General features: G+C 33.3%; 1 protein-coding gene across 4 annotated transcripts in view; it reads right to left on the reverse strand.

The window, feature by feature from the left end:
* scat (VPS54 subunit of GARP complex scat) overlaps window positions 1-27,540 on the reverse strand; it is a 132,028-nt gene that overhangs the window by 21,559 nt on the left and 82,929 nt on the right. For all 4 annotated transcript variants that reach the window (XM_085825638.1, XM_085825637.1, XM_085825636.1 and 1 more), the window contains exons 16-18: window positions 18,539-18,588; window positions 17,480-17,562; window positions 139-232 (exon numbers count right to left, since the gene is read on the reverse strand). In XM_085825638.1, coding sequence (XP_085681764.1) covers window positions 139-232; window positions 17,480-17,562; window positions 18,539-18,588 — 227 coding nt within the window. The remainder of the gene's footprint in view (window positions 1-138; window positions 233-17,479; window positions 17,563-18,538; window positions 18,589-27,540) is intronic.

Below are 27,540 nucleotides of genomic sequence, written 5' to 3' on the forward strand. Positions count from 1 at the left end.
CATAAATTTTAGATAAAAAAGAATCTATTTAATACTAAATATTAGTTCTGCAGTTTTTAAAAACTCATATAATAAGACTCTTACTATATCTATGATGGGGACAATAATAATATTATATACAAATGTAAGACTTTTTACCCACAAACTGCAAAATTTTCTCCGTTAACAATTAAATATGGTTGAGGATCTCTATATATTTTGTCTTCTTTACTTTTTATTGATGTAATACAACCTGAAAAAGAGACAATACACAGATTATTTAGAAACAGATATATCTAGAATGCAAGATTTCAACACACACTTTGATGAAATACTTCATCAATATTTTAATGAAAAATCAATCAAATCAATATTTTAATGAATATTAATAATAACACTGTTGCCACTTCTTCTCTGTTGAAAAGTGCAATTCAAAAATAAAGTTCAAAGATTAAAGTTTCCCAAAGTGAAAGTTTTTGATAGATAACACACTTGTCTCTTACATTATCAGATTCCCCCTCCCCCCCCAAAAAAGATTGCTGCACATTAATAATTAATTGTTCAAAAGCATTTCAGAATTTAATTTCAATTCTTGCAAAAAGATGTGTACACAAGTACCACAGCTTCCAGCAAGTTTATTTCAATACACTGGCAATTAAGCTTCGTTCATACATTTCAAATTCTGTATTCACATTTTCAGTAATAAATTTCACAAAATTTTATCACTGGACATGCCAAGTTTTAAATATAAACACAATAAAAGGTATATAAACAGAGATAAATACAAAGAATGTTTATAAATCTTCAATGCCAGTGTGATGGTTGCCATTTATGTTAAAATAATATTAAGTTACCTACTTACCTACTTTTGAGCCTAAATTTAGTGTTCTATAGTACATTACGCATTCTTTTCAAGTTATAGAGCAAATTTAACTGTAACTTTCAGAATTTTTTTAATTGAATTTTAAATTATCAATATATAACATATAATTAAAATCATTGTCAAATTCTTTTCTTGTATGCACATGCATAAAAATCATCCTAATGTAAATACATCTTTTATTTAAAATATGTTTAAATTACCTCAAGATACATTCTTTCATCTATTCTTATTTTTCAGTACACTAAAAATATAAGCTGAAAATTTTCTAAAATCTCAATTATCTGTCTTCAACAACATATTAAAGAATCTGATGTGGCCAGCACATGACTTCATACTAATTACATATTTTAAATAGCAACTATCATTTCTGGTGGATTGTTTATAAATAAAATCTAATTTGTTGTTCCAATAAATAAAAATATCTGTAATATGAAATTTTGGATTATGTTTTATTAGGTACAGCCATGTGTAAAACCTAGTTTTTCTAAATTTATATCAATATAATCAAATGTTTTTCATCATATTTTTAAATTAAAAATTGCATTTTATTGGACAGCTGAATAATATGTAATTTAACAGGTTTCAAATCAAATGAAAGGAAATTAAGTATTTACAACACAGTTTTTTTTTTTTTTTTTTTTTTTTTTTTTTTTACTGACAATACTCAGAGTCATCTAGTTAGATCAGTTGGAATAGCACCAAATATGGAAGGGGACTAACAATGATATGGAAAAAGGACTCTGTGGAAAAAATATTAGTTTCAAAAGTTGCTGATAAGGGAAATTGCAGAGCTGTTCTATCCTATTCAGCTAAGAATTAGAGAAATTAATAATAAAGAAAAAATTTCAGAGGACCATTGCTGTAATGCAGCAAATGAGCTTCCACAGAGTTAGAGATATGCTATTTCAATGCACCATAGCACTGTATTCAATAAAACCTCTTCCTCAGTGATAACACAGACCTCTTACAATGTAACTACCCTTCTTGTGGATCACACATTTCATACTTTATACAATATTTTCGATGGTCAAATGTAACATGACACCAGGAATACTCAGCACACCCTGTGCTATGTTGTCCTTTACTGATCCTTGTCAAGGTCAGGAACTCACAAAGATAGACATTTAACTTATTAAATGACCCCATAGGGTAAGTTACATGGGGTTAAATCTGAGAAGCGAAGTGGCAATGAAGGTGAAAAAGTGAAAAGGTTACTTATGACCTTTTCACCTATGCGATAGCACCATAGCTGTTGTACCAACAATTCAATGTGCAATGGTTCTCCGTCTTGTGTAAAAGTTACCAAATACAGGAATTGCATCTGCTGAAGTTGTGGAATCACAAAACTAGCCAGCACATCAATGGTAACAGTACAGGTGTGTGGTCCTGCTACAGTAATGTTTTCAACAAAGAATAGTCCGCTGATGAAATCTACTGTGAAGTCACAGCAAACAATGACTTTCGTTGTATGCAGTGAAATTTCCTGAATTGCCCGAAACTATTCAGATGCCCAAGTTTGAGAAAGTGTGCATGTTAACAGTCCCATTTAGGTGAAAATGGGCCTCACCTCCTCAAAGAATTCTCCATGGTCAAGTATCGTCGATCTCCATTCTAGCAAGAAATGTCAAAGCAAATGTCACCCATTTACCATAACCACTGTGTATTAATTCCTGCACACAGCTTATAAGGCATAGGTAGAAATGAAGAAATTTCTGAAAGATTCACCATAGTGTTGGAAGATTTAAATACAACTGTTGCACTATTCCATGGCCATTGCTATTATCGACAATGGTCCTATGGTTGCCATCAGCCACTGCAGTCACAACATCCATTAACTGTCTGTTGACACCAGTTTATGCCGTTTACCAAACCAAGCTGCAAGGGATTTTGTTCTTTCAAACTTCTGATTCCTGCCTTTCAATGCATTAACTGACAGAAGATCTTTACATAGGTTGTTATGACTTTTAAACTCAGAAAGAGCAGTGAATGCATTTTTTTTGATGAAGATAAAACAACTTCACAAGAAACGCGCACTGAGGTATATTAAGACGCGTACTGAACCCAGCTAACAGATGGAATGCCTTTGATGTTTTACCCTCATTTTTAAGACTGAATTACTGATACTGCTGTTTATGTCATTGAGCATTTATATTTTAAAATTTTATCTGCATTTCATGCCCATTTTCTGCTGTCTAGACTAGAAGAGTGCTACACTTTTTTTCTATTGGGAACTTTTGGAACTAATTTTTTTTTTTCATGGAATATTTTTTCCCATGCCATCATCAGTCTTTCTGCCAAATTTGGTGATATTTCAGCTGACAAAACAAGCTACAGATGAATCTGAGTAGTACCAGAAAAAAAAAAAAAAAAAAAAAAAAAAAAAGAGTCCCACTTTATTTAAAGTAAATACTTTGAAACAAATACAATTTAGTTTTCTTCTATGTTATTTCTATAGTATCAACAAATCTAAATTCATTTTGATTTGCATGTAACGGGTGGCCATAATTAAACTGACAGTGCTCACAGTGTTCTGTAGCGCGATCTATTTGTGAGAATGACGCGACATTTTGTAGGAAGATTAAACAAGTCGGGGGGACGAAGGATTCCGCGAAAAAGAAAATTTCAAAAGTCACCGATAGGGGAATATTTGGCGCTGTGTAATAGAAAATAGAGTGTTAACAAATGCAAATCAATACGGAAATTACCTTTTATTTTGCATTCAAATGAGGTTCAATGTGGCTGCCGTTGTTGTGGACCATATATTGCATTCTGTGCATAGTATGCACAAAAGCAGAAAGTAACATGTCTGCAGGAATCTCCTGTACAGTCCGTGATATGTTATCCTTCAACGTAGCCAGGTCCTGGACCACTCCTTGATAGACCTTGGACTTAAGGTAACCCCATAGCCAGAAGTCGCATGAGGTAAGATCAGGCGACCGAGGTGGTCGTGCAGTTGGAAAGTAGTGGCTAATGACTCTTTCTGTTGTAGCATCTGTTGCACCCATACAGCAACGTGTGGAGGGGCTCCATCTTGCATGAAAATTATTTCTCCTGGGCATTGTCTTTGCTGAAGTGCCGGAATGACAAAGCTGTTCAACATGTGGCGATATTTCCCTCCGGTAACAGAACAGGTTTCCGGTCCTGTCGGGGTAATGTTCTCATAGAAGAATGGACCTACCATAAATTCCGCTGTGAACCCACACCAAACAGTTACCTTTGGTGAACGTAAGGGAATTGCTGCGATTGCATGTGGTGATTTGTCATCCCAAGTTCGGCAGTTCTGGGTATTCACAGTTCCATTCAGATAAAAGTGGGCCTCGTCTCCCCACAAGATCATCCACCTCCATTCTGGCAAGAAAGATGAGAGCAAAAGTCAATCGCTTATCATGGTCGAGGTACAGTAACTCCTGTACATGGCTGATCTTGTACGGATAGAAGTTGATAATCTTTTCTAAGATTATCCATACCGTACTGTAAGGCATATCCATAATAAAAGGTAATTTTATTCCGTATTAATTTACAGTTGTTAACATTCTATTTTCTATTACACAGCGCCAAATATTCCCCTAGCGTTGACTTTTAAAACTAATTTTTTTTTCGCGGAATCCTTCGCCCCCCGTCTTGTTTAATCTTCCTACAAAATGTGGCGTCATTCTCGCAAATAGATCGCGCTACAGAACACTGTGAGCACTGTCAGTTTAATTATGGCCACCCGGTATATCCATGCAATACTTAAGTATTAGTAACAAATGCTTGTTCATCTGCAACAATATGTTATGATTTATACATACAACTAAATGCTATGTTGGTTGTTGCAAAACTGTTATGGGCTTCAAGTAAAGAAACATATCTGGATACCTATTAAAACTGTTTTTTAACCCAAATATACACTCACGTTTGTGAAAATTGCAACACCATGAAGGACTTATGCGAGTGAGCTGAAATTTTCAGGAAATGCAAAGTAGCGCATGATATGCAAATGATTAGAATTGCAAATCCGTAGCGCATGCGTATACTGAGCAGCGCCCTCTGAACGGCTGATGGATCCGAATAAATAGACGGCTGTAGCGAGGCGTGTATGGTTATCGGTGGTTATCTGCTAGTGGTAAACGTTAACTCAATCTGTACTTATGCCTCGTCGACGAAAGAGAGCGAGATTTGAACAACTTACAGAGTTTGAACGAGGGAGAATCATCGGCCTTCGTGAAGCTGGATTGTCGTATCGTGCAGTAGCCTCTCGTGTGCAGCATAACAGCAGCACAGTGATGCGCGTTTGGAAGCAGTGGATGGACGAGTGTCGGACAACTCGGAAATCCGGCAGTGGACCCCGAAATGTGACGTCAGCTCGCGATGATAGACACCTGGTCCGCATGGCGCGGACGGACCGTACAGCCCTCCTCTAGACAATTGGCAGCACTGTGGTCAATAGCTACAGGTGTTTCATTGTGTGCTTCATCAATTCGTAGACGTCTGCTGCAGTGTGGACTGCGCGCACGGACTCCTTTATACAGGATCCCCCTAACGCACGACCATCGCCGCCTGCGGCTACAATGGGCCAATCAGCATAGAGACAGGCGTGCTGATTGGCAGCATGTCGTGTTTTCTGACGAATCCCACTTTAATTTGTGGTACCATGATGGCCGCATTCGTGTCAGACGCTATGCCGGTGAACGCCACCTTCTGGAGTGCATTATCGAACGCCACAGTGGACGAACACCCGGAGTTATGGTCTGGGGCGCCATAGCATATCATAGACGATCTCAATTGCTACGAATTGTGGGCAATCTGAACAGCAACCGGTATATCCGTGAAGTTCTACAGCCCGAAGCTGTTCCCTTCCTTCAAAACTTGCCAGGCGCTGTATTTCAACAGGACAATGCCCGCCCTCATACTGCTCGGATTGTTAAATCCTTCTTTGCAGCGCAGCAGGTACAGCTTCTTCCTTGGCCTGCGTGTTCCCCGGATATGTTGCCAATTGAACATGTGTGGGATGTCATTGGTTGGCGTCTTGCTCGTGATCCTCATCCTGTTGCGTCTGCAGACGAACTTTGGGTACGCGTACAAACGATATGGAATGCTCTTCCTCAGTCAGACATTCAAACTTTGTTTGACTCCATGCCATGTCGTGTAGCAGCACTTATTGCGGCGCGTGGTGGCCACACAAAATACTGATTCTGATCTCTTGTTCTTGTTTGTTTGCTTTGAACATTTAATCATTTATTTGTACCACTACCACTCAACTGTGTATTAAATTGCATTCAATTATGACGATTCCTTCTTGGTGTTGCAATTTTCACAAACGTGAGTGTACTTCTTTGCGTGAATGCAAAAAGGAGAAATTTTTTGGAAGTTTGATGTAAGAGCTATCATGGACGAAAACATCATCTTACACAAACAAGCAGACAGGTATCATTGCAAAAATAGTAAAAACCTGTTGTGGGAGACTTGATCCATGCTTTTTCACTGAAAACTCACAAAGAGAATTTTGGTCTGAAAATATTACTTCTCTTACTTATGTATATAGACTGGCAGATAGTAAAAATATATATGTAACATCAAAAGCCATGATTACACATTTCTCGTAAACAGCTTCAAGAATTCTCTGCTGTCTAGCATGTACTACATTATAAAAGACTACTTTCAGAAGGGTTAACATACAAAATATTGCCCCTCTCCCCCCAAAAGAATTGTAATTTGACATAATTAAATGCATTTATTACAAAAGATAGCAAAAACAGAAAAGAAAGGTCAGGAGCTGGAAACAGAAGAGAAAAATGAATTATGTTTCTGATAATCAGTAATTCAGGAGTAATGGAAAAAAAAGCCTTGAAATGATCCAAAAACAATTTTCTTTCCCTGAGACTGTGTTACAAAACTTATTATTATTATTACCATTATTCTACAAGTATAAGTATTCCAAAGATATACTTATGCACAAACAAGACAGCCACAAATATGAACAGCTGATTACTCAGGATAAAATCTGGATGTACATATAAAACATACAATAAACACCCATCCCTTCATTCATGCAAATCTTCCTCTGGTAAATATCAGCTCTCAGGATAACAATGCTTTTCAGAACTCTATGAAGTATAATGCTTAAACAGCATGTATAACCTTGAGTTGGAAATATTATTACCTTACTATTTATTTTTATAATTTATGAGATTTTTTAGAGCATTAAAGCAAATAACACAGCAAAAGATTTCAAAAAACAAGGCAACGTATTCACATTGAAAATAACTGCAAGACTAGATAATAGCAGTTATCCGTTCAAAGGGTTAATTAAATTTAAAAAAAAATTGCTAATATAAAGTTGAAATATAATAATGAATGAAATTAGGAATTCAACTATAATGCTAATATATAGTTGAATTCCTAATTTTATTAAAATATTCCATCCCATTCATATTAATTTTAATGCTTGAAAAGCAGGAGGGAAAATTTATGCACAGCACTGCATACTCTTCAGAAATAGTATGCAGTGCATAAATTGCAGTACACACTATTCAGAAATAGTATGCACTGAAGAGATGGTTTAACCCATTAACGGTTTGGCCCGGATTTTCTCGTTCTTTTATGCAGGTCTCTTAACGGTTCGTTACGGATTATTGTTAGTTTAAATGTACCCTCGAAAACGGACAGTCCCGTGTTTTTGTATTATCGAAAAAACGCGCTAAAAAGGACTAGCCCGTATTTTTGTATGTCTTCCAACCCCCAATGCCTAAGGCGACAAGGGTCCATGCAATTCTGACGACAATGGGTAATGGCTGTCATTAGCGTGGGGAGAAATCTTCTTGATGTTTTGGGATAAAGGCCTTACACTGACTCTAAAGAAACAAATTTATTACCAGTTACAAAGTGGATGCATATATAAAGGGATTTAAGAATTTCCGTTTTAGAGCGGTTATTCAATAAAAAATAGAATTTTTTACAAAATGAACGTTTACCTTATAAGAGCATTAATGAATTAAAACGAGAAAAATAAAAGTAATAAATGCAAACATAAAAATCTGAAAATGCAAATCTTTCAGATTTTACATTAAGCACAAAGGGCGTTTTTTTAACGGTTTGTGGGTTACCTTTATTTTTAAATATCATGTTCTTCGCACTTAAACCATAAAACTTCAGTTAAACAGCAATACCGCAAAATAAATTTTAAATAAGCATATCTTTAGAATTTCCGATACACAGTCTCGCCCGTTGAAGATAATTTTTTTGTATTTTTATTTTCATACAGTGTTGCCTTTGCTCGCTCTAAAATCGTTGAGTTTCTTAATTAAAAATTCATTGAAGTTTTACGAAATATGAAACATATAATAAAACAAATTCCAAATCTCGGCTTCGAGATGCCCATATTCGGGTGGAAATTTACGTTATTCAAAATTGGATGGGTCTAGGTACCGTTGTTTTATCACAATGCGAGAAACATACATATATTTATACAGATTATTCATTATTTAATTTTAAGGCAGATAGCCTCGAGTGCTTTGCCGTAATGTAATAAACCAAAACCATTATTTAATTTCTTTAAATATGATACAGGGCTGTAATATGTGGTAGCAACAGTTTGAAAAGTGAACTGACATAGTTTTCAACGGAAAATGAAAAAAGGAAGTTAACAGACCTTCTCGGCTAACGCCCTTTGTTTTAAAAATAATGTATCATGTAATTTAATGGGAATACGAGATTAAATAATTCTCTTTAAGAAATTTATCTACAAATTTATATCACGAATAACAAAAACGTGAGGCTGTCTTGATAAATTTATAAATATTATGCATCTGACAATGCGATTCAATTATTTGATTTCGTAATTTAAGGACCTATGATTCTTCTTATAAAACTGTACAGGAATTTAGCAAAGAAGCTATTAAGTAATCTCTTATTACCATTAATCTATGTGATAAATTATTATTATTATTATTACTATTGGTTCAGTCTTTTACTTCCAAGTATCCTTTTACCTCAAATAATCGAAAAGATATATAAATTTAAAACAAAATTCGCCCCAAAATCAGAAATTAGGTTACGAATTTCATGCAAATTTTATTTCAAAAGCTATTTTACGCTCTGTAAAATGATGCAAACTTAAAAATTTTGAGATTTTTAGTTTATTCTTAAATGGAAATATGCGCAAAAAATTTCTTCGACATTAAATTTTAAAAACTCTAAATCGAATTATTATCATCCGTAAACGGTGTGTGTACAAAATTTGAATTCAATAGCTTATCGATAAGTAGTTCAAAAATCGACGACGAGCTTTTGATTAAACACCGTGAATGAACTGAATACAATTTTTGGAACAGCTCTATTTTTAAGCACTTTGGAAAGATCGGTAAGTTGTTGATATAGCATAACCGTTATTTTTATAACATTCTTGGCATTATGAAACGTGTAAGTGACATTCATAAGCGATTCCCGACAGTTCTGTTCATTTGTCAAAGTGGCTGCTTTTGAAAATATTGTGAAGCTCACTCGATGTGCTCCACTATCTATGATACTCATTAAAGATATTTAATTATGTTTTATTTCTATACAGAAATACTGGTAAAATTAAGAGGTCAAATATTTAATTATTTGAGTTATATAACTACTTATACTGTCTCAAGAAATTTTGAGTCATTTTGTAAAAATAATCTTTTCTTTAAAATTCCTTTTTCCCCCCTACCCCCTATGCTTCATAACTTTATTACTATTCTGATGAATGGAAGGTTTGTAGAGACATTACATTTTTTTTTAACAGCAAGAGACATGAAAAATGAGCAATGCCTTACCCGGGACGCGAACCACGGACTTCTCGAATGCGCGCCGAGCGTACTGAGACCACGAAGGCATGCTAAAAGGGAGGGAGAAAATACCGTATATACTCCCCCTTTTAAAAGGCGACTGGGGATTAGGGGACCGAAACGCCAAATCCTTGCGGCGGAGAATCATCCTCCACCACCTTTTTTGGTTTGGGTGCCACTATAGAAACATTAGGTTATTTCGAAGCAGGACATGTGAAATAGGAGCAATGCCTTCGCCGGAACTCGAACCACCAACCTCTCGAATACACGCCGTGCGTGCTGACCATTACACCACGAAGGTATGCTAAGAAGGCGGGAGAAAATAACTTATAGGTTATGAAAACCAAAAGTTGAGTAGGTAGTCTAACTAATAAATGCTCTACAAATACAACTTTTAATATTTTAGCAGAATTTTTTGGAAACGTATTTATATAGATTGTTGTAGAAATCGACACAGTTTGATGCCAGTTTAGAGGATGGGTTGTTTATGAGCGTATTAAAAATGCTTTTCCCACTCAAACTCTTAACTACTTTAAAATAATAATTCATAATCGCACTGAATCTGATGTTTACAATTATTTCCCCTGAGATTTCTTTAAAAAGAAAGAATTACAATTGTGTTTAATGCAGAAAATTTAATGGAATTGGCATCTGCGCAAGAGGACGGAAACTATCAGGGAGGACTTTCTAAGGAAAACTAGATTTCCTTCACATTGAACGTAGAAAACCTTCACCGAACAAGCGTGTTCAGCAGGATTTGAACTTATGTAGGATTACCAGTACTCAGCAGTTTTAGCGTTTGGCCACTGGGGCCCGCAGACCGATTAAAAATCTTGTTTAGAAACCTTTTATCATGATTTAGTGTGACAGGTGCCGTAGTTTGAGGGTTAGGATTACTTGAATACAGCAAAACACACGAGGACTATCTGCTTTTAAGGAAAGAGATGCCTTCGTAGAGGACTTTTTAACGAGAAAAGTCTCATATTCATGTTATACATAGGAAAAAACATGGGAAAATACCATTCAGCCATCGTATTTGTTCGTCAGGGTGTAAATCTAAGTCGAACTACCAGTATTTACCGGCCACTAATATGGCCGTATTTTAATAGGGGAAATAACTGTTGGATTGTAAGGCATCTAAATTAAGAAATAAAAAAAAAATTCACTTCTGAGGTAATTTTAAACCCAAATTAAGTTTTTTATCATAATTATGAAAGAGTTCAACTCATTTCTTAATTTTCAGATCGTTAAAATTAGTGTGGCTGTAATGAATGATTATTTAGACCTGTTACAGGAAACAAATACATCAAAAGTTTCCTTTAAAATATCAGGAATTATTGAAAAATCTTCTGTAATTTATAAACGAGAAAACGTATTTAACCAGATTTTACATGTGGGAAAAAATAATGAATTTTGATCTCCCCTAGTAGAGACATTTGTAATTATATTTCTAGTTCCAAATTAAAAGTGAAAAATCTAGGTGCCTGAAGCCAGAGAACACTATCGATTCTTCTTGGCTTCTATTTTCAGCGACGAAATAGATCAACTGCATGGAATTTTTATGATTTTTCTCAACATTTAAACTAAATGCTTGTAAGTGTTTCTTAGAAAGCTCGTCGGAAGTAGAATATCTCTATCTTGGTAGATAGATATCGTGTGCTTTAGTAAATTTAGCAAATCTAAACACAGAGCCGACAGTACTATGTTTGAGGCCTTTCTTTAACATAGTCGAATAGTGTATCGAATAGTCGAACAGTGAAATCACTCTACATCGCCCTCTTGTACTTACTTTTATACTTTTATCTCAATATTATATATTGCATCCACAAAAATTTCTCTAAATTAATGTTATTTGGATTCGAAAACCATTTTATGCTTAAATACATCTTTCCAGATGTTTGTCTTTTACTCACTGAGAGTCAATGCTTCTTGAAGATGTCAATTCATGAATGAAAAATTATTTCTTGCTTTTCCGGTTTCCCCTAACCTTTCCCACAAAAGCCGAACATTTGGGCAAAAACAGCCCTCCTATGATGTTAATTCCTTAGTAAAAGAGAAAGCACTGAACGGGGTAAAGTAGTAGAAATCTTGACTTTCCTTTTCACTCAAAATTCAAGCATTCCCAAAATCTACTATAAAAGATATACTCCCTAAGGTATAAAATTTTTGTGTAATGAAATTATAAAATGAAATATATATATATATATATATATATATATATATATATATATGCATTCTAATATATACATATGCTAAATATGAATGCATATATATATCATTGATTATATATATATATATCATTGATGACATATATATATCAGTTAAACCATTAGACATACTTACACACATACATATACAGATATAGAATCACATAGTATCAGTAGGTGAAAGAAGAAAATAAATCCTACTGGTGAAAGATTGCTGAAGAAATTCAAAGCATAATGAAAGTTTCTTTTATCTTGGAATCAAAGAACTTTTTTATCGCTTTAGTTTTTGGGAGACTATTAGATTAAAATGTAATAAATAAATAAGTATATGGAAGAAAAATAAATCTTTAAAGGAAGAAAAAGGAAAAATAGAACCAAACAAACAAATCATTTTCAGCATTAAAACCAATTTTAAATGCGACAGTATATTTTTCTGCCGACACGAAAACTTAAAAAAATAGACAGAAATCTGCATTGTTTCACCTATCAATATACGACAAATGGAAAAATGATACAAGAAAAAGTAAATCTGAAAAATTTGCGAAAGCGGAATAATTTCGAATGCTGCACAAACAGAAAGATACCATGCAGAGACATTGGATTTTTTTCGAAGCAAGAAATGCGAAAATTCAGCAGTGCCCTCATTGTGCTTCTAATAAGGAGGTCTTCCAAATTCTAGCTGGAAGGACTTCCATTTATAACAAGATAGTGAGAATGACATAATTCCTTTATTATTTGTTTCATTTAAAGGGCGAGAGAGAAGAAGCACGAGGCACTGTCGGAATAATTCATGTGTTAACGAATTATCGTCTGACATGTTTTTGTTGGAGTGCCATTGAAGAGACATAGCGTTTTTACGAGGAAAAAAAAAAAAAAAAAAAAAAAAAAAAAAAAAACACGAAACATCCGTTATCCTATAGTCCGATCTACTATCACTTACACCCCGAGTTCAAATTCTAGCTGGAAGAAGCTCCATTGAGCAATTTCCAGCTCAAAGAAGAATGAGATAATTTCTCATAATCAATACGGATATATAACTGATGATTCTAAAATTTTATTATCATTAAGACTGGAAAAAATACACGATTTAATTCATTTTCATACATTTTAAAAGAAGTTAAATTTTTCAGAGAGTTACTATAAAATATTTATTAGAATGTCAAATTTAAGCATTTCAATTATTTATATAATAAAGGATAAATTTTATATTTATATAATAAAGAAAAATCGTTGATAATATCATTCTGATTTTAGTGGAGATATTTTAAGAAGTAAATAAGTGAAAGCTAAAGGAAGAAAAACTATTTCAAGTTATATGTTTATCTTAAAAGTAACGAGAGAAAAACTATGTTAAAAGAAAAGGCGCGCATATCGAAATTGTTTCCTGTACTGCTGAGAAATTGTTATATGGCATACATACTATAATGTTCATGAATAATTGATTGCTACTACATTAATACAGGCATAGCATATTTCTAGGGACTGATTTGCTGCAATTTCCAATTTGATTTTTACATACTTTTATATTTAGGACACTAATTACATCACACTGAAGATTACTCAATGCAATAATTCCATCGCAGTTTTATAGAAAATTATAAAATTTTCAGTTTCAATAAACAATTATATAATATTTCGATGACTCAGCAGGTAACATAATTTATTATCTTTCAAGTTTTTTTTCGAAAACACCTCGGCAGATATAGAATCAGCCGCAGACTGTACTAACTTTAACAAGCGCAGTATCTGAGTGTTCACATTTCTGTTTATAACTGCAATAAGAACAAGTATAAGTTTGAAAATTTTACCGATGGCTATGTGGATAAAAGAGATGATCATAAGTATTTTGACCTGGTTTTGGTTTCTGGTCAATACGTTGGCTGTAAGGAAGATTTCGTGATTTTTTCCATGTGAACTAGTTTTCTTTATAAATTCCTCCAAGTCTTTTGTTAAGTACATACAAAGTTGCTACATTAAACATTAGTAAGTGTTTACATAGGTAAACATTTTAAAAGCGACTAGCGTAAAGAAAGATTATTTAAATTATGTTTTGAAAATGCAAATTCAGAACACTGAAAACCAAACAGTAAACATTATAAGACTAATTTAATAATCTTTGGTTTGGTTTACTTGAAATCTTTACTTAAAAAAACGTTGAAATTTACAATGTTTACAACAAACTATTATTCTGCCATATTCAGCGATTGCATTAATCAAAATTTTAAATTATTTAACGTAAAATGTAATTATCCGAAAATTATATAAAATGAGAATTTTTTCCCACTATATCTGTAGCTTACAATGGCTAGAAAAAAAGATAGCTCTAGATAATGAGTATTTCTACAATGAAAAAACTCTATTGACTAGAAATAGTCTTTGGAGACCTTAGTATCAGTTAGCCTGCGGAGGTCAGGTTCCCTTCCAAGTCGTTTTCTTTTGCCAGGAGGCAGGGGTAGAAAGGATTCTTCTCGATTATAATTACTTTTAGCAAAGACATTTACAATTATCTATTCAATCCTTGCTAATCAGACGAATTTGGGAAGAAAGGGAAAGTTGTAGATAAATTTTGCTTCTTCCAGTGCCAGTTACAAATCGTACAGTTTTTCAATAACATTTGAACTATATCATTAACGTTGCATATTACTAAAATGTACTTGTTCTTTAAAGTCCTTCATCTGTTCTAAAAATAATACCACAGAAGTTTCAGAAATGAAGTACAATTTAAAGCTACTTAACATTTGTATGCATATAAAAAAGTAAAACTGTTTAAAATGCATATAGTTTAACGCTTCCTGTTTTATTTGGAATAATATTTAAAAAATAAAACTCGTGTTGGTTACGACCCAAGCAATACTTAACGGGATAAAGAGCCGTACTTTGATAATGCATACAGTTTTCATCGTTTTAATAAAATCCATTATGATACTAATGCTGGTAATTATAAGCTGCATTTACGGATACAGAAGTATGATTAATACACTAATATCACAGAATATATGCTTTTTATGCTCTGACAAGTTTTGTCAAGATACCAATTTTTAGTTCATATACAAGTCGTAAATTCCCTAGCCAGATTCCTTTTTTATATAAATAGATGCATAGAGGACAAAATGGAACAGTTAATTATATTTTTTATTCTTTTACAAAATTTAATTCTTTTAGATATAATTTTTAACGGTAAATGATATTCTGCTAAGTTATAATACAAAAATTATTACTAATAATAATTTATATCCTAATATTTATATCCTAATTTAATAATATTTATATCCTCATTTATATCACTCAAAACAGAATTGGAAAACTTATTCAAATCATATTTAATCAAAACATTTTACGAAGTTTTGGGAAAAAGGAATTTTGGGGTTTGTTTGATTTTTAACTTTGAATTCAGTCATAAAAACATTTTTACCGTGTTTCATCATTCATATAACATTAGCAAAATAATTTACTAAATAATTCTTAGATGTTATAGTATTCTTGTTTATCTTTTGTTATATGACTAAAAATAAATAAAAAAGCGGCTGGTATTCAATATTTATTTTTATTTAATTACAAATACTTGGCTATTGGTACTTAAGACATAGTCTTTCCATATTATCACTTTTCTATTCGGCCTTGAAATTATGTTAACGACCTAATAGAATTCGGAAAATCCTATGATTGCATAAAACTGCGGGAGGTGCTAATAATGACAAATTTTAAATGAAAATAGAAATTTATTTAAATTCTATTTGTGCATGTCTGCTTTATGCATTTAATCTATCAAATGCAGAAAAGTGAGAAAAATCCATCCAACACAGAGAAATAATTCTTCTAGTCTGTGCTAAGATTGTATCAAATTCATTTAAACTTCCGTTTAAATTCGAAATGCGATCTCTCAAATCAACGAAGGAGTACATTTTTGGCTTTAAATTCCACATTAGTAGCAACTGTATAATAGCTAAACGTACCCAAAATATTTGTAGAAAACCGCCAAAATTCTAGAAATTGCTATAAAATCCCGAAAAATATTAGGCAGATTATTGATTGCCATTTCCATGCTGAAAAGATCAAGCGTTTACGAGGATGAGCTCGACTGTTAACGAACAACTTGTGGAAAAAATTCAACGCTAAAATATAAATACGTATGCCAAATTTTCCAAAAATTCCTGATAAATATTGTACTCTCATCGTAAATATATATGGACTTATAATGTGATGAAAACAGTCGGTAAAAGAATGAATTAAAATTTAATTTCCAAAAATAAATTGGCCTACTAAAACTAAATAAAATAGATTAGTAAATAGTAAAAAATTGTGTAACAAAATAAATAATGATCTTTCTTAAAATACTGTCCAATAAAACATGTCGAATAATTGAAAATTTACAAGTTTGGAAGCTAAAATTCTAAAAAGATTTCGGAAAATTCGGCCGTCACATGTTAAAAGAAACAAGTCTACAGGCTACTAGTACAAAGAAAGAGGAGGGAGACGAAACGAAACGCAAGCCATTCAATACCGGGGAGGCAATTTTATGGCTTATCCATCACACTAAGGGGAAGCAAACATACTGCCTTAGGCTGGGCCATCTTAGAGAGATTTCAGAAAACGAAAGCGATTTTTTTGGAGGGGTTTGTTGTCTGACAACGCGGCCGTTTTCAAAGCATTTCGTTCCGAGAGGCGTGCTCGTTGATGGGTTAAGTGATATATATAGCACATTAAAAATGTACATAAAGAACACACTAATATTACTGTTAGAAATTATGTATTTAGTCAAGATATTTTTAGTAGAATTATAACTAAAACTGTTGTATTCCCCCACGCAATGTAACACAAGACAAATATTATGCTATGCTGAAAAAGTAAAAATACATGAGCACGTGCATTTAACATTCAATAAATGTTCTCAGTAAATAAATCTCAGTAATTTGTATCGAAAATGAATACATGTAATTGACTACTGTGTAACTGAAATTACATCCTCTTACCGCTTACCAGAAATCTTGAGAAGCAGAAATTACTAGAAATTTTTCACGACCAATAAAAAGCCAGGGAGAGAACATCTCAGCTCAGTTGTTTAGTTAGCTGCTGTTGTTATTGTTGCCAGTGCAGCGAGAGATCAGATTAGCTTTCTCTTTGCATTGCATTCTATTTTAATGTTTTTATTACTTATTATATTCTGTGATATTGTGAACACTTGTATGAATACCTCTGAGGGAAATTCCAGCATTCTATTATATTTCTTTTGATAAGAATAAATGTTATTAATCTATTATTGGACTTGCGGATTCAATCTGTTGCAAACCCAAACACACGCAACATTATTATACTTTCTTGTCATAGGCGTTATCAATTCGATAATATTATTTTTACTTACACACACACACACACCAAAAAAAAAAAAAAAAAAAAAAAAAACCCTCCCTATTTGTACATTGTTACCATAAACCAGAAGATTCTAAATGATATGCTGGGGGGGGGGAAGAGGAAAATTGTGCAAAGGGAAGAAATATGCAATTAAATACAGTATTCAAATTTTTTTCCCTCTTTGTGATGAAGCTAATAGATAACTCCATTAATAACAAAAGTTTTCAGTAAACATTTTAATGTAAAAGATATGAGATATATATATTTACCAGTTGATATAATATTATTCACCAACTCCTGAAATTCCATTGGAACATCAGCCTGTTTCCACTGTTCATTCTCTAAAATAAGGCTGGGAGAAAAAAAGTTTTTTTTTTTTTTCCTTATCAGAATTTAATTTTAAACTTATTAAAAATTAAATTTCAAACACCATTTCATAAACAACTTAACAGTAATAATATTTTATGCATAAAAATAAACATATGCTGAGGTAAATGTACCCAATTCTGATTTTGCATCATAGATATCTCTCCCCCCCCCAAAGAAAAAAACTCCACTGCAAAAGAAAAGCATGTTATAAAATTGTAATGTACAGAAAAATACAAAAGACTGATTCTCAATATGAAAACCCTGTGGGGTGAATATATATATATATATATAAATAAAATTAAAATTAAAAAAAATAAAAAATTGTTTTCATACAAATCTTAATTCAGTTTCTAATCATGTGAATACATATTTTAATAAATTATAAAAAATTATGTACAAATCGAAAATAAATTACTATTTACAAAGAAAATAAGATGTCACTTATTTAAGAATACAAAAGCTGTTAAAAACTGTTACTCATCCTAAACTCAAAATTTCGAGAAATGAAACCTTTCTCTTAATAAACAACCTAAACCAAAACCTTTTTTTGGTGGGTTTCCATGCTGGTTAATTGCAGACTTTAGCTCTTTCACAGCCAAGATGCTATTCATTCATTGATGTGTTGCTTAATCTCTGCTACCTATTATCAATGGTTCTAAAAATATAATCTGATTAAAATTGTGGGATATATAGCACATCCACAATGATGATGTGCAACGAAATAGAATGTGTCCTAATAATTAGTTATCAAGGAATAAAATTATGTATGGAATTTAAGGCTACGTCTGTCTTAGTGTCATCTTTCTAACTACCCAATAATGCCTCTCCCAGTTATAATGCAGAGAACCATCGCCAATCCATTATTTTGACATATTACGGAATATTCTTCTAAAATGCAATAAAAACTCTTAATTAGAAGCTGATTATCTGTTTATTTACAAAAATAATAATTATTTTACCCAAGTTTTGTTTTCCTCTCTTCATGAAACCTTGTAACAAAACGGGTTGCCTGAAATTAAAAAGAAAAAAAATAATATTATTAATGGATGATTGTATTATGCAAAGGAGGCAAAAAAAAACATATTAATGCTTGACCACCAATAACAATATATAATTCCAGTTAACCGTATAAAATATGAAAAAACAGAAAAGTTCTTGCACAAGAGTTGCCACTCAAACAGGAGAATTAAATTCCCTGACTTTTCCAGGTGTGTTTTAAGAAAATTCCAGTCTATCTGCGTAATGCAGGTTAGCTTAATGAAAGAAAAAGCTTCTATTTAATTATATTTCAAAATAAATTCAGGTATTTTATATTCATTTAGCAGCCTATATTAGCATTATATAAGAAAAAAATATGTGCATAAAATTTCGTGATGGTATGTCATCATACTGCTAGAATTAGTTTCAGGAGTACGCAAGAGAAAATTGCCTGAAATTTGAAAGTATTATTAACTAATAATAAATTAATTTAGAAGGAAGAAGCCACATTAAATTATATAATACTGATAAATAGAAATTATCATTGAAAATTTAAATAACTTTAGTCCTTTTTCAAGCTAACTTAATTTGGCACATTAGCACTTCTATTCAGAAGATCTGATTTATTTTTCCTAACGAAAGTATCATTTATCTTAAATATCGATTTAAATGATCAGAAAATTAATTATGTCAATAATAAATATATACTGACTAAATATTACTACATATTAAAGAAGACTAGAAAATGAAACAGTAAAATAAAAATTAAATTAATAATTATAAAAGCATCTCTGAAGAAGTGGAGACTTTGATATATCAAGAAGAGTATGTATGATGTCAATTACCACATGCATACAAATATTATATAAAATCCCTGATACAAATATAGAATGCACAGAAAATTACACTCTGAGAATCAGTGAAGCTTTTGGACATGAATTCTAGTGTGACAATTTTTTTGGAAATTTGGAAGTATTCAGGAAATGACTTTTCTACTTATACACTGGCTTCCAAAAGTTAAAACATTCAATCGTAAAAACTGACAAAAATAGAAAAGTAAAGCTTTGATTAACACCAAATTCTGTATGAAGATAACACATGTATTTATACACAAAAGAAAACAAGCATTACATACGAAGATGAAAACAATATTTATTTTTTGCTAATTATGTGATGATGTCACATTTGGGTCATTAGCAAATTGAATTTTAAAGCTACTAACAAATGAATTAAACAAATAATGAATTATATTAATAAGGTATGTGATCACCCCAGACCTTCCCAAAAATTTTACAAATTGCCCATCCTTTTAATGATCAATTATTGAAGATGTTAGCAATAGCCATTACACCATTAGGGCAGTTTCCAACTGTCTGAGACAGGATTGAGGAAGCAAAGATGCACAGCAACATGCGTGAGGGCATTCTAAAGATTTTCAATGGGATTAAGATTGGCTGAAAAACGCGGCTGCTCCATATGAGAAATCTTCTCATTTTCCAGGTACTCATTAACAATGTTCGTGCAGTGGGAATGAGCATTATCTATCATTCATTACGAGAAAATCACAACCAACTGCTACAATGTTAAGTCTCACAATAGAGGTTAGGACTTCATCTCAATAATGCACCATCTTTAAAAATTAGATGTGATAAGCTAGTCAAATTCTAATTCATACCATGATGCTGTCATCTCTGAATGTGTAATGTTCATTTGATGTTCTAAATCTGATTCTGTATGCCTCATTCTCTCCAGATCTTTCCATGATTTATCATTTGATTCCATGGCCGTTCTAAGACATGCCCATGAACAGGACTTGCACTAATCTGGGACAGTCTAATTGAGATATTGACAATAACAATTTAATCTTTCCTCTCTGGATTGGGTGATTAGTAGAACACAAATACTTGTTACTCGGGCATACAGTCCCTTCAAGTGAAGCCTCTGTTGCACAGTACTGACAGATACCGTCTTCCCAGGTAATGGTGTTACCACAAATGTAACATTTATGAAAGTCATTTGTCAATATAAGATCAGAAGAGGTAGTAACCCTTGGCCAACTGAACACAAGTCTTTGAATAACTGTTTGAAATTGTTCCCACATTTGAGAAATTACTAAATGATCGACAACAAAGAAAAAAGTGACATCTTTGATTGACTATGCTGCTTCAATGCTTCCAACAGCATGTCAATGCTCACTATCTGGCATTCTTCTCCTTTCAGCCACAGAAACAAGGATATCATCAAAATTTATAATATGAAAAGTAAAACGTTTTGTACAAGTATGAAAGTAAACGTGTTGTACGAGTATAAAACCCTCCAGAATGTTGGCATCTTTAATCACAACCTTATTAGGATATGTTTGGACAGTCAATCATGACTGGCAGTAACATATATTTGCATATTGCCATCTATATCTGCAGCGATTCTCCAGCCACTCAAAAATTCAACTGGGCTTTTAAAAACTGCTAATTTGCATTACATACTTTAACTTTTGGAAAATAGTGAATATTTTGAATTATTTAGGAATAACTCATATATATCTAGATAATATAATCAATATTTCTTTAGTAAATAAATTATTATAAATAAATATATATATATAAGATAAATTTTAGTATGCCTGCTAAGTTACCAAAAACTGTGGCTCCATGAAAACTTCAACATAAGCAAATTTAGTTGCTATGAAATGTGTGAAAAAAGAGAAATATACAACATTTGAATATTTACAAGTAAAATTAATAAAAATAGTAAGCTGTATGCTAAACGAATTAAGTAGATTTAAAACACAGTAAAATACTAATCAATTGATTGAGGTAAAAATAAAAAATAAAAATATAAAAATTAAGAAGTGGTAAATGGTTAATTAGCCCAATTCAAAGTTTATTTTGGCTCGTCGGGAATTTTTTTTAAACGAATTTCGAACTAAGCTAACTCCATCACACGTTTCGCCGAAACAGACAATTGAAAGTGTGCGTGACAAATTTTTCAACGAATTAAATAAACTGTGTCAAAAACTTTAGTCTCAATTCTCTCTTCCAATTTCCCGACGTGTCCGCTTATTTTAACACATTAAGGTGTAAAAAAGATAAAAAATAAATAATGGAAAGGCAATTCCGATGTACAGAAAAAATAAATAGCGATATGCTATTAGTCAAAATATACAAGATCTTATGGGTGGACCTGCGAGCTTAAAGAATTAATACTTTGTAAAAGTACCGTAAATAATATTTAAATCAAAGCGGAAAAGATAATAAAAAAGACGAACTGAAGCATGGGTCTTGCCAAGATCTAGAAAAAATCTTTTAGAGAAAAAAATTATTAAAAACAGATCTGGATCAGAGCCGTCTTCCTTGGTAACGAGGAAATTCGAAAAGGGGGGGGCAAACCCCCGAGCGTTTCCATTGCCCTCCAACTGGCCGGATGACATAGAAAGGGGGACAAACAACGTCACTGGGTAATAGCCAACATAAAGTGACTGACCGCTGGCAGCAAATCTGACTCATTGCAAAAGGGGGTGAAATGTGTTGAAAAATGTGGAAAAAGTTCATAATGGCATCTTGTCATAGTAGTTTGAAGAAAAATAGATTGGGTAAAAGAGAAAATGGCTAATTCAATAAAATATTACCTAAAATGGCCTCTAGAGTAAGCAGTCGAATATCAGATTGCCACAGAGTATCCCCCCAGTGACACAGTCACGAAACAAAAGGGGGTTGGCTGTAAATTTCCAATTTAAGATATGCACATTCGAATAACAGTTATACTTTAAAATTGTAAGTACAAAAAAAAAAAAATACAAATATATGAATAGTAATAATACATTTACAATTATGATTGGAATATATACCATACAATGCATAACTTAGTTAAACAAAAATAATGAAAATTGGTAAGCATTTTATGTAACTCTCAATACGTATGCAAAAAAAAAAAAAAAAAAAAAAAAAAAAAAAAAAATTACTCAAGTATCTATACACTGTAACATTTGCAGCAAACCACAAGAGAAAACTTTAATCATATTACAATAATTAGTTTTTAAGAAAATGAACACGACATCCACTTCGGGTAACTACTTGTTTTGGAACAATTTTTGAGTCTTCGCAGACTTCTTGTGGAAACTGAGGAATTACAGGTGAATTTATACATTCTGACAACATATATGCTGGTTTCAAATGATCGATTGTAACTGTAATCTTTTTGTTATTTACCTCCATAATAAAATTTTTATCCATTCGTTTTAACCATGGTATAAGGACCAGTGTAAGGTGGAGTTAGAGGTGGTTTAACAGAATCGATATGCAGAAATACATGAGAACAGGTTTGAAGTGCTGGATGTACATAAATTGGTGATTGAATATGCCTAGAGGTTGGAATAGGTCTAACTAAATGCATGACTGATCGAAGTTGTGACACATAAGATTCAGTAGGCAATACAATTTTGTAGCATTCAGCATATCTGATGGTAATCTAAGAGTAGTACTGTAGACAAGTTCAGCGCAAGTAGCATTTATATCTTTCTAAATGGCAGATCTAATACCCAACAGAACAATAGGCAGGATTTCAGTCCATTTTGGATTGTTATGAGCCATTATTGAAATTTACGTTGCCTATGAAATATCTCAATCAGTTCACTGGACTGAGGATGATAAGCAGTAGTTCTAATGCGATGTATACCCAAAATTTTCATTAAATCCTTAAATAAGTGAGATTCAAAATTTCGTCCTTGAACAGTTGTTATTGATATTGGGCGGAGAAATCTTGCTATCCAGTTATGCACTAACACTTTACAAGTCGTCTGCGCTGACATGTCGACAGTAGGTATGACTTCTGGCCCTCTGGTAAACCTGTCAATACTTGTCATGCAATAACGGTTACCTTCAGACGGTGGAAGAGGACCTATGAAATCAATATCGATATGTGCAAATCTTGCATCAGGCAAGGAGAAGGTACCCAACGGTGATTTCGTATGCCTATGAATTTTAGAACGTTGGCACTGTAGACATGCTTGAACTGCACTTTTAATAAATTTCTTCATATTAGGCCGAAAATAGCGCTTAGTAATTAGCTTTGTTGAAGTTGAAATACTGGCATGAGAAAGACAATGAATCTTCTGAAATATTTTAAAGCAAAAAGATTCAGGTATGAACGGTCTAGGTATACCTGTGTCCTATTACAGTAAAGAGTAACATCTTCTAAAGGAAAGTAATGTTTGTCAAGTTTAAAAGCTGGTGAAGATTGAGATACGTAATTTTGAATTTCATAGTCCTGAATTTGTGCTTCAGATAACTTTTTATAATCAATATATTGATTATCAGATACAGCATCTATTTCTACCCTTGGTAAGGCATCAGCAACGATATTGTCATGACCTTTGATGTATCGTATGTCAGTGGAAAATTGGCCAATAAAATCAAGATAATGAAGTTGTCGTGGAGAACACTTTTTGAACTTCTGCTCAAAAGCATATATTAAGGGCTTTTGGTCAGTGTAGATTGTAAAGACCCTGCCTTCAAGCACGTGCCGAAACTTCCTAATAGACAAATAAATTGCCAATAGTTCTTGATCATAAGTTGACCATTTCCTTTGACTTTTGCTGAGTTTAACAGATAGAAATGCAATGGGTTCCCAAACTGAATTATGCAGTTGCATTAATGAGCTACCAACTGCAACCTCCGATGCATCAGTAGAAAGTTTCAAAGTCGCACCAGGAATTGGGTGTTTGAGAAGGGTTGCCTCAGCAATTGCCTTTTTTGCATTTTTGAATGCTTTCTCGGGTTCGTCGTCCCATTCGACAGGATATTCTTTTGTTTTGTTTGGTTGTGAAGGTTTCCTTTTATTAATGCGGGCTTCCAGTAACCTATTCAAGGGAGCTAAAACATGTGAAGCTCTTGGGACAAAATGTCTGTAAAAATTAAATATGCCAAGAAATTTCCTTAACTGAGTTAATGTGCTTGGTTTAGGAAATTTTTGAATAGCTTCTACCCTGTTCAGATACATGAAAACCCAAAAATTCCAAAGAAGTTAAACCAAAACTGCATTTAGATACATTAAGTCTTAATCCATAATTACTTAATCTTTCAAAAAGAGCTTTTAAGTGTATCAAATGCTCATTTTCGTCTTTTGACGCTATGAATATATCGTCGACAAAAGCAAATACTCCTGGCAGCTCACAAGTTACTTCATCAATAAAGGGTTGAAAGGTTGCAGCTGCATTACATAACCCAAATTGCATTCTTGTGCTCTCAAAAAGTCCAAAAGGAGTGGCAATAGACGTTTTATGGATATCAGAGGGATTAATTGGAATTTGGTGACATGCTTTAACTAAATCTAATCAAGAAAATACCTTTGTTCCATGTAACCTCGCTGCAAAATCACAAATATTGGGAATAGGATACTTATCCTTCACTGTCTCAGCGTTTAACCTCCAAAAATCTCCCACAGGTCTCAATTCGTTTGTGCCCTTTTTTGACACCATGTGAAGAGGAGAGGAGTAATTACTTTTAGAGGGTCGCATGTGACCTAAATTGATCATTTTCTGAATTCCATGCTTAGCAATTTTTAATCTATCTGGAGCTAATCCCCTTGGCTTACATGAAAAAGGAGGACCACTGGTTTCAATGGAATGCATAGTATTATGCTTAACAGTCTCACTGAGATCAAGAAGCTTTGACAGTAAAGGATAGTTAGACAGTAATTTATCATAAATACAATTTGTAATAATTGTTTTAACAGAATATAAATGTGTGTTAATTACACTGCAGTTAATTTTTAAATGTGTTTTTAAATCAGCAAGTTTTTTGTTCCGTAAATCAGGTAATAAATCAAAATAATGCTAAAAATCAGATCCAATAATATTTGTTGATACTTTACACACATAAAAAGTAAAATTAAAATTACGACGAAGTCCAAGGTCAATACTTAACGCTTTTTGTCCATAAACTGGAATGGGGGTACCATTTGCTGCAGAAAATGTCATAATAGGTGTTTGACGCGCTTCCTGTTTGGTTGCTGAAAGAAGACTGACGTCTGAGCCAGTGTCGCACAAACATATTCTATTTGATTTCCTGTCTCTAATGAAAAGGCAACGAGACTCAGAGGGTAAAGCGCATTTCGCCACTACACTTTCCCTGGTACGTTTCCCTGGAATGTACATGGTGGAACACATTTTTTAGCTTTGTCACTAAATTTATGATGATACCAACAATAGGAACAGTTTGAAGCAGCTTTAGCTGAAGGGCTTCGCTTCCTGTTATAGCGATTTTTGGAAACACTGCATGATCGTCGTAGAGAAAAAACATCACTATGCAATTTGCACACTTCCTCCAGCAGGGAATCCAATTTAGAATTCTCAGAGACATTGAGAGATACACGAGAAGAAACTTTGCTTACCTGAGCGGGTGTAACTTCCAATATTCCATCCGCAATACTGGCAGCTTTCGATGAATCGAGCGGCTCAACTGACGCTAGAATAATGCTAAAATAATGCTAAAAATCAGATCCAATAATATTTGTTGATACTTTACACACGTAAAAAGTAAAATTAAAATTACGACGAAGTCCAAGGTCAATACTTAACGCTTTTTGTCCATAAACTGGAATGGGGGTACCATTTGCTGCAGAAAATGTCATAATAGGTGTTTGACGCGCTTCCTGTCTGGTTGCTGAAAGAAGACTGACGTCTGAGCCAGTGTCGCACAAACATATTCTATTCGATTTCCTGTCTCTAATGAAAAGGCAACGAGACTCAGAGGGTAAAGCGCATTTCGCTACTACACACACTGGACATTTGGCGGCATCTGGTGCATGAATAATTCCAGTAACAAAGAGTCAGGCACATTGTATTTTTCAGCCCGCCTAGTCATTACACGAAGAAGTTCTAATGGCTTCCTATCTCCAAGTTGCTCGCCGGTAAGTAATTTCCGTATTTCACTCGTACTGCTTTCTCCACAGCGTTCCGTAATAGCAGCTTTGAGGCCTTCGTAAGAAGCATCTGTACATTCCCAGAGAACGATACCTCTAACTAACGCAGCAATTTCCGGCAAATGAGCGACGCAGTAGTTAAATTTTGTCTGCGAATCCATAATAGGCTTGGGTACGACTAAAGCAAAAGTTGCTTCACACATAGCAAACCACAATGCCGGGTCAATCGGATTGTAAATTGGAATCTTGACGGCTGCTGTTTCCTCCATGTCAGTGGCTGAAGGGAAAAACACAAAAGTTCTGGAACCAAACTCTTAAACGAACAACCAGTATAAGCTTCATGCGAGTAGCCGGATCGCCATTTTATGGTCGTTGACGCCGGGTCACCATTTTATAGTCGCGTGATGGTTACGTGCTTGGTGTATATCCTTGAATTGACTCCTTTTCCTTAAACATAACCTTTATTCACACACACCATAACTTTTAAACGCAACTGAAATAACAGCACGAAATAACAAAATCTACTAAACTAAAATTCAAACATCCTATGCTCCAGCTAAGGGTGAAGTGAGCTAGTTCACTGCCAGTTTTTACATAAACCACATGACATGGATTGGCTGCGCACACAGTCGAACATCAGATTGCCACAATACATTAGATCTTCAGAATCAGCCATCCACTTTATACCGTCCCATAGGGCTTTAAGCATAAAATTTCATTATCTAACTCAAAAAATCTAAAAATTAGTAAGGTTAATGCCAGCTTTTTTTAAAGTATTTTTAATTATTTTTTGAGGAATAAGGTTATTTTTCAATATTGTGACGAAGTATAGTACTTCTTCTTGAAGGTGTTTTGCTGTATTGCATATTCTTTTAATTCTAAGCAGCTGTGAGTAAACTGTGTTGAGGATGACTCTTTTAGAAATATTGGAATTCCAGTTGGTTAATTTAAGTGTTGAAAAGTTGAATTCTCTTTGTTTGTCATAGACTTTCAAAAAAATTGTAATCTATAATATGCAAAACAAGGTAGACTATATCATGTTGCACAGTATTTGTACTATTAAGTT

This window comes from Stegodyphus dumicola, chromosome 10 (genome assembly GCF_044657685.1).
Source record: "Stegodyphus dumicola isolate Sdum_Otavi_A_Nest chromosome 10, ASM4465768v1".
Lineage (NCBI taxonomy): Eukaryota > Metazoa > Arthropoda > Arachnida > Araneae > Eresidae > Stegodyphus > Stegodyphus dumicola.